General features: G+C 52.4%; 1 protein-coding gene across 1 annotated transcript in view; it reads right to left on the bottom strand.

Moving 5' to 3' along the window:
• LOC125634749 (L-gulonolactone oxidase) overlaps positions 1–17,130 on the bottom strand; it is a 46,263-nt gene that overhangs the window by 16,169 nt on the left and 12,964 nt on the right. Inside the window, exons 5-6 of the mRNA XM_048845881.2 lie at positions 15,992–16,082; positions 8,632–8,817 (exon numbers count right to left, since the gene is read on the bottom strand). Of these exons, the coding sequence (XP_048701838.1) occupies positions 8,632–8,817; positions 15,992–16,082 (277 nt within the window). The remainder of the gene's footprint in view (positions 1–8,631; positions 8,818–15,991; positions 16,083–17,130) is intronic.

Here is a 17,130-nt window from a genome sequence, read left to right as displayed (position 1 = left end):
AGGCAGGGATCATTCCTTGGGAACGAGGGCACTGCGGAGGGTGGGTGATGTACGAGACCAGGAGCAGGCATGATTTAAACAACGCCACCTTTTTAACACAGCAGGTGCATGCTCCAGCCTCAGGCTGCAAACAAATGAGCCGTCAGAGGGCTCAGTGCTCAGAGCCAAATTGTTACGGGAGGAGACACTTGCAAGCTCCAAAGGCAGCAAATCAAGCAAGAGCGTCAGTTGTCACTGTCCTACCCAGCGTCGCCACTAGGGAATTCGCGATAACAGCATCCATTGAATTCAGATGCTCAGCTCCAAAAATCCCAGGTCTCTTCAACGTATGCTAAAGGAGAATCTCTGGTTGTTGGTTACAGTCTGGGATCTATGGCACACAGTTGAGCAGTTCAGATTGCATCCCGTAGAGGGCAGCGGCATATTAGCCCATATGTTACAGGCAGCAGACAGCCAAGAGCTGCTTCACTGACCCTGGGGAACTGTTCACTGATGGTGGGTATCTTGTCCTGGCGCTCAGAGCTCAGCACTTGGGACAGGTCAAGGGCCTGGCAGTGCGGGGAAGTCAGATGCGAGGGCGCTTTGTGATGGAGATAATAACTATATTAAATAGCAGCCCTGCCCTGCCCACCAGACACACGCCCTGGGGAGCTCAGAACCTCCAAGACGGTGCCTGTGAACAGAGTGAAGGCTAGTGTGGTCTGCAGCCGCCTGGCCACGGGGCTATAGGACCAGCCTATCCCTGTGCAGCCAGGATGAACCAGACCATTGTTACAAGGTTCTCTGTGCAAAGCAACTTCTAGTCCCCCTTCTGTGGGAGTTGTGTGTGGGTGCTGTCCAGGGTCCTCGCGCTGTGTACACCGCGGGTCGGGTAAGTTTAGCTGCACTGCTCAGGGGGTTGGTTTTTTCACCCCCCTGACGGACATGGTTACAGTGACCTAATTTCCTCGTGTCGACCAGGCCTGAGTTCTCTGGTGTCCACTCAATAAGAGAATTGAGCCCATTGGTACCAACAGGTTATTCAGGTCACACACAAAGGGTGCATCTACACTGCATAGCAAACTAGGCTTGGAGACTGTGTGTTTCCAATCCTGCACTTGAGCATCCAAACTACATAGTAAACTCGGGTTAACAGCTGCTGGACCCAGTCTTAGCCCTGTTAATGGGTCCCACCCTGCGCTACATGGACCTTCCAGCTCGGGTCTGCACTTGGGCTGCATCCACACTGCAAAGTGACGGGCTTGGAGCAGAAACTCAGCCAGACGGGCTCTGACCCAACCCCCAGCAGGCTGCTTGGGTCTGGGTCGTATTTGCTGACCAAAGTCAGCCTGATTTGTGTGTGGACGGAAGGGGGCTTGGACTCAAACCTAAGCCAGAGCCTGGGTTTAGTGTGCAGTGTAGACACACCAGGTTAAAGCCAGATCCTCAAGGGCATTTAGACACTTCGCTTCCATGGAAATCAACTGGAGTTAAATACATTTGAGGGTCCAGGCTCAAGTGACTCACCCAAGGTGACACAAAGAGTCTGTGGCAGAGCTGAGAACTGAAGCCAGGTATCCCAAGTCCCACTCCAGCGACTCACAAGGCCGTCCTGCCCCTCTCCAGCGGCCCTAGACGCCTGCGTGAGGAGGGCGCTCCATACATAAGAGGCAGCATGCAGGGAAGCATGGCGGGGCTGGAGGGAAGCGGATGGATGGGTGATAGGCTGGGGTCACTGGCTGAGCAGGGGAAGAGGAGTGTACTGAGATTGTGAGCTCTCTGGGCCAGTCTGTTTGTACAGCGCCTAGCACTGCGGGGGCCTGCTCCACGACGGGGCCGCTCAGCGCTATTGAACGGCCAACCGGAGAGGCAGGAGGCTGGACCGGCGAACGAGCCGGGGATGCCAAGGCAGGGCAGGATTCTGAGGACAGTGTGACTGGCCATGACCACAGCAGCCCAGAGGCTGGGGGGAGCAGAGTGGCCTGAGGGGTGGGGGGGCAGGAAGCCATGGGAGGCGTGGTGGTGAGAGGGCCGAAGCCGATGGGAGAGGGCTGCGGGTGCAGCCAAGGGGGAGGAACGTGAGGGGATGGTTATTGATGGCTGGTTCAAAGAGAGTGGAGCTGGGAGGGGGACGGGGCTGTGGTGACAGCTGAAGAGGGGAGCAGGCTCAGCTGCCATGTTGCAGCGGGGGGAGACAGCTGGCTGCTATGAGGGGGCTGCTGGGCTAGAGAATCCCCCTCCCGCTCCAAATGTCGGCACCTCCAGCCCTGCCAATAACAGGAGACGCATTTCCTCCACTCCCCTGCAAATCCAACCCCCACCCACCCACAAAATGCTCAGCAATCCGTGATCCCCAGTGGCCAGCGCCCTCAGATCCCATCTGACAGACAGCACGCCTCACCAGCGCCTCCCCGCTCACTGCTACCACTTGGGACAGGTCTCCCATCCAAGGACTGGCCAGGCCGAAAGCTACCTAGTGTCACACGGGTGGACAAGATAACTCGCTAGGTGCTGTGGGGGCCTTCACGCCTAGGGGCACATCCGCAGTGCAAATGGCCGTGGTCCCCTCGATATCAGAAGGGCTCTGCTGATTGACACCAGCTGGAGCTCCAGCCCCCTGTATGTGTCGCTCTTTGGCTCTGTGCTCTATCTCCGGGAGGGGTGGGGAGGCACCTGCCTGGCTGCTGAGCGGCCCCCTCCCCCTGGGAGCAGCTTGTCTTCGCAGAGTAGCGGAGCTGTGATGGAAGCCCCCTTTCGCTGCGCATTGCCAGTGTACCCCACCCCGGGGGTGTAACCAATGGCCCAGAGTGTTATCAGCGTAGCCTGGGCTAAAGAGAAACCCGAGGCCAGAGTGGGAAGCGAGAAACCAGGCGGGTCCGACCGAATCACGAATCATCTCCGGGCAGCCCCTGCGCTCCTCTCAAAACAGGCGTTATTGGTAATGGCCTCGATCATTTTGCTTAAATATTTAAAGCACCTGCTCTCTTGCTCTTCTCTTCCACCTCACTGGGTCAACCAATGGGAAAGTCGGGGCGCTGGAAATGCAGGAACTACAGGGCATGGGCAAAAATCCCACAGGGTCGATATGGGTATTAATATTAATATGGTGATTTCCATCTTTACACACTCACTGATTAATCCTGAGAGACTGGTGTTATCCCCAATCTCACAGACAGAGAAACTGAGGCAATGGGAAGTTATGTGACCTCAGCAAGATGAGGGAGGGCATTTCTATCAAGACAGGGAGTTAGCCTGGGACTTGGGAGACCTGGATCCAATTCCTTGCTTTGCCACAGACTTTTGGAGACCGCAGGCATGTCACTTAGGCCCAGATCTTCCAAGGCAGTTAAATACCGCTGGATAGCCCTACCCTACCTCACAGGGAGGCCGTGAACTGTTCAGACAAGAAAATCTCCTTCTTGCATAGATATTGATGCGGGCCATATCCCAGCTGTTTGGGAATGGAGTGGGGGAGTTGGGGGGTGGGGAAAGCAAATGCAGTTTTAGGTTGCATTAGCAAGCACAGCATGCAAGTCACGGGAGGTGACAGTCCCGTTCTACTCGGCGCTGGGTAGGCCTCAGCTGGAGGAGAACTGCATCCAGTTTGGGCCACCACTGTGTGGAAAGGGTGTAGAGACACTGGAAAGGATCGGGAGGCGAGCGACAAAGCTGAGCAGAGGGGTGGAATGCAGCCGGGGGGGAAAGGCTGAAGGAACTAGGTACATTCAGTTTGGAAAAGGGGGAGATTAAGAGGCAACCTCAGCATTTTACAGAAACATTTTTCCCCTTTATCAACCAAACTTGAAATCTCAAAAAAAAAATTAAAATAAAATAAAATAAAATAAAAAAATAAAAATAAAAAATATCAACTTAGTTCGCTAGGATCCATTTTCCATAAAGCCATGTTGAATGGCATTAATTACATTACCCTCCTTTAATTCTTTATTAATTGAGTCCCATAACAGCTACTCCATTATCTTGCCCAGGATCGATGTTATAATGACAGCCTATAGTTACCCAGATCATCCTGTTCACCCTTCTTAAATATTGGCAGATCTTTAGCTTTCTTCCAGTCTTCTGGAACTGTCTCAGCGTTCCTGGACTTATTGAAATCAACATTCACTGTCCAGAGAGCTCCTCGGCCAGCTCTTTTACAACTCTTGCAAGTTATCTAGACCTGCTGATTTAACAATCTCTAACTTCAGTAGCTGCTATATAACATCCTCCAAAGATATTAGTGGAATGGAAAGAGAATCACCATAAGCTATGACGAGGGCTGTGTGTTTGTCATAGAGGTCACAGATTCCGCCAGCACCTGCAGCTCTCCCAATATTTAGTCAGGGGTATAGTACAAGTCATGGACAGGTCACAGGCTGTGAATTTCTGTTTACTGCCCGTGACCTGTCCATGACTTTTATTAAAAAGACCCATGACTAAAACGAAGCCTTAGCTATGACTACATCATCATTTTCCCCCAGATACAGAACAGAAATATTTACTGAACACTTCTGCCTTTTCTGTAATTACTATTGATAATTATCCCATTTCCTTGCATAGTGACAGGTTTCAGAGGAACAGCCGTGTCAGTCTGTATCCGCAAAAAGAAAAGGAGGACTTGTGGCACCTTAGAGACTAACCCATTTATCTGAGCATGAGCTTTCGTGAGCCACAGCTCACTTCATCGGCTGCATATTGTGGATCTTCTGTATTTTCCACAGTATGCATCCGATGCAGTGAGCTGTGGCTCACGAAAGCTTATGCTCAAATAAATTGGTTAGTCTCTAAGATGCCATAAGTCCTCCTTTTCTTTTATCCCATTTCCATCTATTAATAGTCTGATACCACTGTCAGGATTCCTTTTGTTCCGAATATATTCAAAACCTCCTTTGTATTGTCCTTAACCATCAATTTCTCATGGTGTTCCTTTGCTTCCCTGATCAATTTTCAACAATTCTTAGCTTCTGATTGCCATTCATTACCATCAGCTTCACCTTTCTTCCATTTGTTTCATATATCATTTTTTATCACTGCTTTCACCTCTCCCCCAAACCAGGTTGATTTTTAACCAATATGGCCTCCTTCCTCAACTGTGGCTTTCGGGGGATCTAGCAAAGTTTTCTTAAACAATTCCCAATCATCATTGCCATTTTTCTGATTAAATTCATGCCTGAGATTGGCGCTGCACCTCCTTTGCCTGAGGTCCGGCACGTGAGCGCTCCAGTCAGCCCCGTGGGCCCTCCGGGAGAAGCGGCGTATGTGGTACCTTGGATTCGGAGAGTGAGATTGTGCTGCAGGGTCTGCACGGCAAAGGCACTGTCTTGGTGCCACCCACCCGAGTGCGCAGAGATATAAGCACCGGACTAACTACGCACATCTGCCTGGCAACTCGAATGAGCAGCTTCCACTGACCCTGAGCCACCCGCGTGGCAGCTGGAAGCAGACTCTGCAGAGCAGGGTCACCCGTGACAGGCCATGAGACCCACTACCTCTCTCCCATGTTGTGACAGTGGAACTCACCCGCTAACATGGCCTGTCTTCGGGAGAGACCCTGATGGTTTAAGCCCTATGGACCGGTTCCTTGGGCTGAGTGGAGAGAACCCTATAGCATTGCATGGAGCAAAAGCAGCAGGAAAACAATCCCATAACCGCCCCGCCCTGCCCCATATAATGATCATTGTCTCTCCCAAACACGCCTTCCTTGCAATTCTGCCCCAGTTGGGCCCTGCAGATTTCAGAACAAACTGGGGGCTGGACCCTGTGCAGGGCAGGTGCTGAGTGCCAGGTGCACACGCCCAAGGCAGAAAGCAGGAGAACCGGATCCTGACTTGACTAGAAAGCTGCTGCACAACCCCAGGTCACTCCTGCCTGGGACTGCTCATTAGCACCACGAGGAACATGCTTAAACCCCGTCACGTCAGACACTCGCATTCGCCCGCTGTGCCTGCTCATTTATTACCCCGCCCCCCTGTGAGTAAGGCGGAGGGCCAGACAGGAGGGCTGCACCTAGCACTTAACCGTGTTTGCACGCACCGCCTGAACTTGAGATGGAAAAAGATCAGCTTCAGAAGGGACACAGCCAGGCCCACTTTTAATAATACTTGGCTCTTACCTAGCGCTGTTCATTGGCAGATCTCCTTGCAAAGGAGCCTTGCAAAGGAGGGCAGCGTCATTCTACCCATTTTACAGATGGGAAAACTGAGGCACAGGGAGGGGAAATGGCTCGCCTGAAGCCACCCAGCAAGCCAGTGGCAGAGAGTTGGGAATAGAGCCCAGGTCTCCTGAGGGCCTGTTTTGTGCCCCACCCACTAAGCCATTTCCAGCACCTAGGATGTTTCCATGACATCTTTAAAAGAATGAATTCCATGAGAATGCTTCAAACATCTGAGCCTTGCCCTGCAGCCTTGAAGGCTGCTGCATTTGGCTAGTCCATGGACACCAAAACATGAAACTGACCAGAAACAAAGAATGAAACTGACTCAATTCACTCTCACTCTCCAGGTTGGGATAAATGCAAAAAGCAAACAAACACCATCAGCGGGAAACAGATTTTTTAAATATTTTCAGTTGTGAAAACTAGCTGGCATTGTTGGTGAGGCAGTGAACCCATTATAAATGTTTGGGGACAGATTTATCACCCGGCTCTGACAGCACAAAGCAGCTGCAGACCCAGTGTGGCTGGCTGGTTGAGTTGGATTTACGGTGCATCCTTCAGCTAAAAAGGAACCAAACAAATCAAGAAAGCAAACGTTGCTTGTCCTGCCACAGCCTGTGACTCAACTGAAAATAACCAGTTTCCTCCCAGGCTGCATTGCAGGTCCCCTCTCCTCAGAGTCCCTAATAGAGAGCCCAGCTGCCCTTGTCTCCAGGGTTAAAGCAAATTAAGGCCCTTGGTTCCCCTTTCTCCACGGGACACAAACAGTCTGAACGCCCCTTTCCTGAGTGTTAAAGTAAAATTAACTCACAGGCTCCCCTCTCCATGCAGCCTGTACTCCCACCGTGATTACCCTCTGCCCCCATTACTCTCAGCAAACAGTTGCCCCTGCCTTTGCTTCCTCCTCTGATAGGCCCACCTGCCTCTCTGGGAGGCTGACAGACTCACTCCAGCTGACTGCACCCCGCCCATGAGCCTTTGCCTACCAATCCAGAGTCCTAGAGCCCTGGACTTCCTGCCCCAGCCTCCTCCTGGGCTACCTCAGCACCCGAGAGGGGTAGCAGGGCCGGTCACAGGCTACTGTGCAAAGCAGCCAGAGCAAACGGGTGGGTCCAGCCCATCACTTTAATGTTGTCAGTGTCCCTCTTAAGAAATAAACCCATTCATCCCTGTGATACTAAGGCAGCCAACTTGCCTCAGTCCCCCCTCTCCTGCAAACACTGGCTGCTGCAGACCCGGCTGACTTTGCCTTACCCCCAGGCACCTGCCTGAGAAATTAAAACTCCATTTCCAAAGAAACGAGACTCCCCATCAGTCACTGAATCGTCGGCGTGAAAGTCTCCATTTTTAAAGATCACTCTGTTCCCACGCTGGGTTGCACCATAAATGCATGTGGGAAGTTGTCATAAATATAAAGGGAAGGGTAAACCCCTTTGAAATCCCTCCTGGCCAGGGGAAAGCTCCTCTCACCTGTAAAGGGTTAAGAAGCTAAAGGTAACCTCGCTGGCACCTGACCAAAATGACCAATGAGGAGACAAGATACTTTCAAAAGCTGGGAGGAGGGAGAGAAACAAAGGGTCTGGGTCTGTCTGTATGCTGCTTTTGCCAGGGACAGAACAGGAATAGAGTCTTAGAACTTTTAGTAAGTAATCTAGCTAGGTATGTGTTAGATTATGATTTCTTTAAATGGCTGAGAAAATAATTGTGCTGAATAGAATAACTATTTCTGTCTATGTATCTTTTTTGTAACTTAAGGTTTTGCCTAGAGGGGTTCTCTATGTTTTTGAATCTAATTACCCTGTAAGATATCTACCATCCTGATTTTACAGGGGGGATTTCTTTATTTCTATTTATTTCTATTTTTTATTAAAAGTCTTCTTGTAAAAAACTGAATGCTTTTTCATTGTTCTCAGATCCAAGGGTTTGGGTCTGTGGTCACCTATGCAAATTGGTGAGGCTTTTTATCCAGCATTTCCCAGGAAAGGGGGGGGGGTGCAAGTGTTGGGAGGATTGTTCATTGTTCTTAAGATCCAAGGGGCTGGGTCTGTAGTCACCTAGGCAAATTGGTGAGGCTTTTTACCAAACCTTGTCCAGGAAGTGGGGTGCAAGGTTTTGGGAAGTATTTTGTGGGGAAAGACGCGTCCAAACAGCTCTTCCCCAGTAACCAGTATTAGTTTGGTGGTGGTAGCGGCCAGTCCAAGGATAACAGGTGGAATATTTTGTACCTTGGGGAAGTTTTGACCTAAGCTGGTAAAGATAAGCTTAGGAGGTTTTTCATGCAGGTCCCCACATCTGTACCCTAGAGTTCAGAGTGGGGGAGGAACCTTGACAGGAGTGTAGTGCAAGTGTGGGATATTCCTTAACTGACTGCAGTCGCTCCCCGTCAGCCTGAGCCAGAACAGCTTGTCTTGCCATGCACGGCATTTCACCTGCCGCGGAGGCCACTTACGAGAGGGGCCTATCGTTTTGTCCTCCCGCGTCTACCGTGGACATTACGGTACCTCCTGGAGGGTGGAGGGGAAGGTGGTCTCCTGAAGGTAGAACTCCGGGACGCACTGGAAGGTGATGGTCAGGACCACGCCCAGGCAGCCGAGATGCAGCCGAGCGGCCTGGAAGATTTCAGCGTCGACGGACTCAGAGCACTCCAGGATTTCCCCCGAAGCCGTCAGCAGTGTCAGAGCCACCACCTGTCGGGGGGAGACAATGATGTGTCATTCCCAGCCACAGAGGCTGAGCAAGGCTCGCCCCGTGGGGACTAGCTGGCAGGGCTATGGAGCCACCCCCGGTCTTCGCTATAGCCGTCACGCTTACCCTACCCTTGGCAGCCGTCAGGCAGCTGGCGTGCTGCTCAAGCATCTCCTTGAGTTCCCTTATACTCCCCCCTCTGTCTACACCCATCGGCTGTCTCTTGTCTCATACTGCGATTGGAAGCTCTCTGGGGCAGGGATATTCCCTTTGATCGGTGCTTGCAAAGTGCCTGGCGCCGACGGAGAGGGGAGGAGGTTCATGACTGAGGCTTCTGGGTCCAAATCCTCAAATCCCATCACTGCAGTCAGTGGGAGTTGGAAGCCGTTTGAGGACCTGTGTCCGAGGCACGGCTGCAGTATGACTAGTTAGAGTACTCGCTGCCTCTCTGGCGGTAATTACACACATAGGGATCACTGCTAATGTAGGACTTGGGATACCGGGGTTTGATTCCCCTGCTCCGCCACAGACTCCCTGCATGACCTTGGGCAAATCACTTAAACCTGGATCCTTAAAGGTGCTTAGGTGCCTGACTCACATCAAGATCAATGGGAGTCAGGGGCGTAGCCTATAAAATGCCTTAGGCTCAGAAAAAAAGTAGTAATGAGGCTTTGGCCTAATATAACAAGGTCCCAGGTGTCTAATGACCTTTCAAAAGCTGGGCCTTGGCCTTTCCGTGCCTCTGTTTCCCCATCTGTTCCATGGGGACCGTAGCACTGCCCTGCCTTGCAGGGACCTTGTGAGATTGGACAGCTGCTGGGTCTGGCAATGCAGCCAGGGAACTCCCTAGCACATGTGGCCTATTGACGGGCAGGCCCTGGTGGCATGGAAGGCTCTATAATAACTCCTGTTAACACTGCCCGACGCTTTAGGACAGGAAGTGAAGCGGGTTGTTGTATCCAGCTGAGCCTGCAGGGGGATTTTAACTGCATCATTTGGAATCTGACTAGGGCAGAGGTGGGCAAACTATAGCCCGCGGGCCACATTCGGCCTGCGGGACCATCCTGCCTGGCCCCTGAGCTCCCAGCCGGGGAGGCTCGCCCCCGGCCCTGCTGTCCCCCCTCCCCCGCAGCCTCAGCTCGCCGTGCTGCCAGCGTGGGAGGGGGCTGCACTGCGGGGGCAGGGGAGAGCAAGGAGGGAGGCTCCCCGGTGGAGGCAGCCACAGGGGAGCAGGCGGGCAGTGTGGGTGGCGGGAGCACAGTGAACGCGGGCGGAGGATTCAGGAGGACCAGGCAGCCGCGCAGCCGGCCGGAGAGAAGCAGTGCTTTGAAGGGGAAACCGCTGCTTCTCTCCAGCTGCGCGGTTGCCCCTGCTCCTCCCGAGTCCTCCGCCCGTGTTCACAGGGCCGCATTCTGAAAGGGGCTTTAGAGGGGGGGTTGGATAAAGGGTGGGGTCCTGAGGGGCCGGTCAGGGGGCGGGGGTGTGGATTGGGGGCGGGGCAGTCCGGGAGCAGGGGGGGTTGGATGGGAGTGGGGTCCCGGGGGGAGGCGGTTAGTAGCGGGGGGGTCCCAGGAGGGGGCGGTCAGGGGACAAGGAGTAGGTGAGGTTGGATGGGTCGAGGATTCTGAGGGGGGCAGTCAGGGTGGCAGGAAGTGGGAGGGGGCGGATACGGTTAGGGTTTGGGGTGGCACAGCCTTCCCTACCCAGCCCTCCAGACAGTTTTGGAACCCTGATCAGGCCAAAAAGTTTGCCCACCCCTGGACTAGGGCCTCACCATCCTGTGAGGAAAAGCCCTGGGATCCTCCATGACCACAGACAGTCAGGACCTTGGGTTTTATAACCCCTCCGTGAGACGGCACCTCCAACAGCCCCCTGCCCCCTGCCACCGCATTGCTGGAATGTACTAGCTCAGAGAGAGCAATGCCATTTGGAATATCAGCACCTCGGTTTTCCCTCCTCCAGGCACCAGCCCTGTTTAGCTTGTGGGAAATGATGCGATCCCTGGCCCGATGACATAAAACTAATAATCCCTAGCTCTTGCAGCAGGAGATCTCAAAGCACTTGACAAAGGGAGAGTCAGCTTTGTTATCCCCAGTTTTTTACTGGTTGGGAAACTGAGGCACGGGTAGGGGACATGCCTTGGCCAAGGCCACCCAGCAGGCCAGAGGCAGAACTGGGATTTGAACCCTGGTCTCTCAGTCCAGCGCTCTACCCACTAGGCAATACTGCCTCCACTCCTGGTGTCGTGAGCAGAAAGGACATGCCATGCTCTTTGCATGCTTCATTCCACAGGGGGCCCTAGACCCAGCAGTGCCAGCTGCTGCTGAGGACAGGGGCGCTGGGAGGGGAATTCACCTTCCAGCAAAGGGCCAGCAGGAGGCTGTGGCCCAGTGAAGTGCTGTCTAGGCCTTGTGGGTGATTTCCCCCTGACAGAGTATGAAAGGGACCCTTCTCCCGCAGATGGCGCTGCCAAGTTGATTTTGGACCTGCATTTCCAAATTAAAAACATAAGCACCATGTCTGTCCTCTTTCCTTCTGCTGTTTATGTCCACGCTCTGTCACCTGCCTGCTTGCAGGAAAACGACGTCTGATTTCCGAGCCTGCTGGTGCAAAGTATCACCGTGTGGCAATATGAGCGAAACCCTTGTGACTGGCTCTGGATGGGGGATTTTTGGTGGGGTATTTGTGGTGTTCAAAAGAAGAGTGGAGGGTACAAAACAGGTGCACAAGGGGGAGATTTACTAGCCACAACAGGGTATTGCTGTGGGCTCAAAGAGGTTTGTACTGTAATACTGAGCTAAAGCAAAATCCCTGAAAGGGATCGGCTGATCATCTAGAAAGCTACTGAACCCAAGTTCTGTTGCTCCAGGATCTCTGTCCACGTGCCCAGAATATAATTGCTGCTCAAGTTGCAGCTCTTACACAGACAGACTGCAGGTGGATTAGAGCTCACTGGAGCTCACAATGGAGGGAGGTGACCAGTGAGGTCACCCAAGGATCTGTACTGGGACTTGTGCTGTTCAATGTATTCACTAATGATCTGGAAAAGGGGGTGAACAGTTACGTGGCACAGTTTGAAGGTGATACAACAGCTATTCAAGAGAATTCAGTCCAAAGCAGACTGTGAAGAGTTACAAAGGGATCTCACAAAACTTGGTGACTGAGCAACAAAATGGCAGATGAAATTCAACGTTGATAAGTGCAAAGTAATGCACATTGGAAAAGATAATCCCAATTATACATATAAAATGATGGAGTCCAAATTAGCTGTTACCACTCAAGAAAGAGATCTTGGAGTCACCATGGATAATTCTATGAAAACTTCCACTCATTGGGCCACAGCAGTCACAAAGGCTATCAGTATGTTAGTAATCATTAGAAAAGGGATAGAAAATACAATAGTGCCACTATATAAATCCATAGTGTGCCCACACCCTGAATACTGTGTCCAGTTCTGGTCGCCACGTTTCAAAAAGGATACCGTGGAATGGAAAAAGGTTCAGAGAAGGGCAACAAAGATGATCAAGGGTATGAAACGGCTTCCAGATGAGGAGAGACTAAAAAGATTAGGATTGTTGATCCTAGAAAAGAGACGACTAAGGGAGGATATGATCGAGGCCTATAAAATCACGAACAGTGTGGAAAACATGAATAAATATTATTTACCTTTCCCACAATAAAAATATCAGGGTTTCACTGATGAAATTACCGGCGGCAGGTTTAATACAAGCCAGGGGAAGCACTTTTGCACACAACGCACAAATAGCCTGTGGAGCTCATTGCCATGGGATGTTGTGATGACCCAAAGTATAACGGGGTTCAAAAAAGATCTGGATAAGTTCCTGGAGGATAGGTCCATCAATGGCTATTAGCCAAGATAGTCAGGGATGCAACACTAGGCTCAAGATGTCCCTCAACCTCTGATTACCAGGAGCTGGGAGCAGAAGACAGGGTGGATAACTCCATAATTGTGTTAAGAACATAAGAACGGCCATATTGAGTCAGACCAATGGTCCATCTAGCCCAGTGTCCTGTCTTCCGACAGTGGCCAGTGCTAGGTGCTTCAGAGGGAATGAACAGAATAGGGCAATTTACCAAGTCCATCCCCTGTCGTCCACACCCAGCTTCTGGAAGTTAGAGGTTTAGGGTCACCATGTTCTGTACACTCCCCAAGGAGCTCTGGTACAGGCCACTGTCGGAGACAGGACACTGAGCAAGATGAACCATGCTCTGACCCAGTCTGGCAACTCGTATGTTCTTAGTGGCTTGGCCTTGGGACACAGAGCCTTTCCTTATGCATAATGAATCATTTTGAGCCACTCTGTATCTAACTCTGCAGCTGTGATCGAGCCCTGGAAGCACTGTTTTGTAAGGAGCTCAGAGATATTATAATATAGGTGGTCGAGTAGCATGCCCAGTAATTCAGGTTGCTCAACACTTCCCATTATAAGACCCTGTTTTCAGTAGCTGTGCCAAACTTCATCCCATTGACATGCTGCTGCAGGGTGAACTTTTTTGGAAAATTTCAGTCAAAACAATTCAGCCATTTCCAAGAATGAGACGAGGGAAAAATAACTTGTTTTGCCCGTGTTAAAACATTCTAGTGATCTTTTCTTTGAAAAGCTCCAGCACCCCCATGCTTAGGAGCGGGAACTTGAAATTTGGCAGTCGGATACCTATGGCAGTGAGGGCCATATAAGCACTGAAATAAATATCTCCCAGGGTTCAAATTCCTGGTACCTTGGGCACGGGTGAACCTCAGCCATCCCTACTCCCGACAGGAGGGAGGCTGGTCCTGTGGTTGCAGAAATTCACCGGGAAGACTTGCCTTGCCACTTACTGCACTGTAACAGGCTGATTTATTGTTGCTTATTATAATTTGCTTTTCAGGTACTTTATGGAATTTTTGACAGCTGCTTGTGAATTTTTGGTGATGTCTGTTCTCGAGAGGCAGAAGCTGCTTGGCTGTATATCGATCCCCAGCCACCCTGCGCCCCATTCAGTCCGCTCCTCTATCACTTCACTTATTTGTCATTTCTTAATGCCCTGATTTTGTATGCATTTGTCAGACACGATGAAAGTGGGTAAGTCTGCTCTGGATCTAACTCTGCAGCTAGGATCTAACGGTGGAAGCATTGCTAATTCTGTACTGAGCTCTGAGATATTAATGATGTAGCAGTCAGGGGACCTGAGCCTGTGTGCCTCCCAAGCAGAGGGGCTCTTGCTGCTTTCAGTGGAAGTCCCATAGAGGGTTTGCAGGACTGGGTCCTGGATCTTTGACCCTGCCCAGCAGTGCCTGACCCTTAGCATAGCATTTCCTGGGGATCTCATGTGGGTCGCTCAGCACAGAGCAGCAGGGATAGTGTAATATAGTCAGCAGTCCCTTCCATGGCTGCCGAGTCCAGGCCAGGACTGAAGGAGACCCTGTTTAGTGACGCCAGGCAACACAAGGTGCGAAAGCTAAAGGGCCAGAGAGAACCACAGGGTCCGTCTGTGTCCAGCAGCAGCATGTCCCAATAGACCATTCCCTTTATATTCAGTAAAACCGAGTCCTGTTTCTCCTCTACCAAGAGAGGGGGCACTCTGGGGAGCCGGGGGAAGGAAGAGAGAGAGAGGAACAGTAAAAGAGGTGAAAAGAAACAGCCGTTTTCACTCCTTTGACTCCTCCTGGCTCCAGCAGCATAAGTTCATTCCTCCAGCTGCTCTAGACGTCAGTGATGGAAAAGATCTGCTAGGGCCTGGAGTTCATTCCCTGCTAAAGGAGGATTGTTCCCTATGGCTGACTGGCCTGGGCTTTGTCCAGTTCAGCTAGGATAAGCTGCAGGCAGCTGGCAAGCCCTGTTGCGCTAAATGGCACCGTAAGGGGTATGGTCTGTTCTGTGCCTTCTGCGCCCGTAAGAGAGAGAAGATCGGAGACGGCGCCTTTGCCTGGCGCATTACATGAATTGGATCCTCACGGCTGATGTCAGGCCATAGAGGCTCTGTGAATGTGCTGTGTGTGACGGGTGATGCAGGATGGGACGGGCCAAGCTAGTGGTCTAGGAGCAGCAGGCTGTGCTGGCCGGGAGCAGATCAGAATTAAAGCCCTAGGTCCCTTGTGATAGGCCAGGACATGGTATCCAGGGGACCATGTGCTCAGTCCCGGGTCTGCATGTCAAGCTGTTCTCAGCACTCCAGGGAGAGCCATGCTCAGAGAGCCGGTCACCACAACACAGGGCCCAAGACAGGTGGGCAGAGCATGAGGGGAATCCTGTCCAGACTAGCCTGGCATTGAGACCCAGATCCTGCCAGATGGTCATGCTGGCGAGAGGCACGCGATGCGCCCATCATACGCTCTGGTGGCACTTCCAGCAGAAAGCAATTCCTGCTCTCAGAGTGCTCAGCGCGGCCCCATGGGGGCCAAGGACTAACCGGGGTGAGGAGTGGCAGCGTGGTCTAGTGGTCGGAGCGCAGGAGCGGGAGCCAGCCTTCCAGCACTTGTTGTATGGCCTGGGGCACCTCACTTCACCTGCCTGGGTCTGATTTCCCCGCCTGTAGATTAGGGTTAATGATGTCGACTCTCCTCTCTCCGGGGGTGTGAGGAGGAGCCAGGAACTGGGAGGTGAAGGGCATGAAAGGACCAAGCGTTTGTTACTAACCCCTCCCACTTCTCCCTGTTCAGGGACTGAAAGCAGCAGCAGGGCTGGGGGGCAGGACGGGGTTGGGGTTGGGGGTGTGTGCAATATTCCAGCCCTGGGGAGGAAGGCATCAGCTCACTTGACACCGGGGAAAACCCGCCATCTGCCGGGGGCCGTGAGCAGAGACCCCCTTTGCAGGCAGTGCAGCCTCAGGGAGTTTCCTCCCTCGGAGGCTGGGGGCTGAGCAGACGAACTGGACCCTGAGCTGTGAATTCTGAGATGGTTTGTAGTGGGGGATAAACAGCATCCTGTGTCTGACTTGAAAGGGGCCAGGCAAACTCTTCCCGGCCTAGTTACGGGTTCAAGGCCCTGCCCTGCCTGATTCAGCTCCGGCACTTGACTCGGGGTCTGTCACAGGCCAGGTGAGCGTGTCCTACCCCTCGGGGGTCTCCCTCTCTCCCCCAAGAGCTCGTTTTCAACCAAACCTATTCTGAAACTTCTCACCCAACAGCATTCTGGTTCCCCAGCCAGCCCTCGTTCCGCCAGCTCCGGGCCTTACCTGGGTGGGCAAGATGCCATGTTTGATACCCGTGTTGTGTGTCCCCGTTCCAATAACCCCAGCGGCCGCCACTTCCGAAACGGCTCCTAAGCTGCACACAGACAAAGAAACGTCATCGGCAGTTAGTTGTGGTTCTTCCCAGACACATCTCTCGAGACGATATTGATTAATGTGACACCCAGAACGAGGGCCGTTAATTGCCAGCTGTCCCAGATCAGGATGTGCCAAGCCAATGTAATGCACCCGCTGCTTCGTATCAAACCGTGCTGAGATCACAGGCTGGTGGGCAGGGGGTCCAGACATGGGCCTGACACTCCGATTCAAGACAGTCCCTTTGATGCTCTCCCAGGGCCTTAGGCTGATCTCAGGGAACGTCACCCATTCCCCAAATCCACGGCATGGACCCAGTGCCAGGCATGTGGGACTTGTGCATGGGACAGGTCGAGCCCTGACTGCTTCTGGGCACTGAGGGGGCATGTTCATATGACACCAGCTGAAATGGGACCCACGCCCATGGTCCACCTTCCCTGCCAGCATCCGAGATCCCCTGCTACCGGGGTAACCTGCAGGTCAGCTCCACTAATGGGGAGCTGCTTCCCTGGCTGAGCCCAGCTGGAACGCAGCGTGCTGGGACAGCGCAGGGGGAAGGGACCCACAGCCCCAGCGCGCCGACCGCCTGGCCACTGGCTGTTATTGGGCAAGACGCAGGAAATCCAAGCAATGGGGAGACCTTAACCTGGGATGTAATTCTGAGTGAGGAACGTGGTTGGAATTGGTTTGCAATGGACCACTAAACCCTCTCGCGTTTATTTTCCCACGTGCTATGGAGAAACACTGGGTGAAAATTCAGCCACAGCACAAATCTCTAATGCTAGAAGTAGGATCTCGATAGGTCACCTAGTCCAGTCCCCTGCTTTCAAGACAAGACTAAGTAATAACTAGACTATTCCTGGTATGCCTCGGGAACTACATCATTACAGAGTGTACAGTCTTTGGGACAGGGACTGTCACTCACGACGGGTTTCTACAGTACTTCTACAACGGTGGCCTGATCTCGCTTGGGGCTCGTACAAGAGAACAAATAAACAATGCACGGTGACCACACAAAACGGATCGTTTACTTCTGCAATTACCCTCTT

This window comes from Caretta caretta, chromosome 3, assembly GCF_965140235.1.
Source record: "Caretta caretta isolate rCarCar2 chromosome 3, rCarCar1.hap1, whole genome shotgun sequence".
Lineage (NCBI taxonomy): Eukaryota > Metazoa > Chordata > Testudines > Cheloniidae > Caretta > Caretta caretta.
Note: the sequence above shows the minus strand (reverse complement) of the source record. Positions and strands in the feature narration are given on the sequence as shown.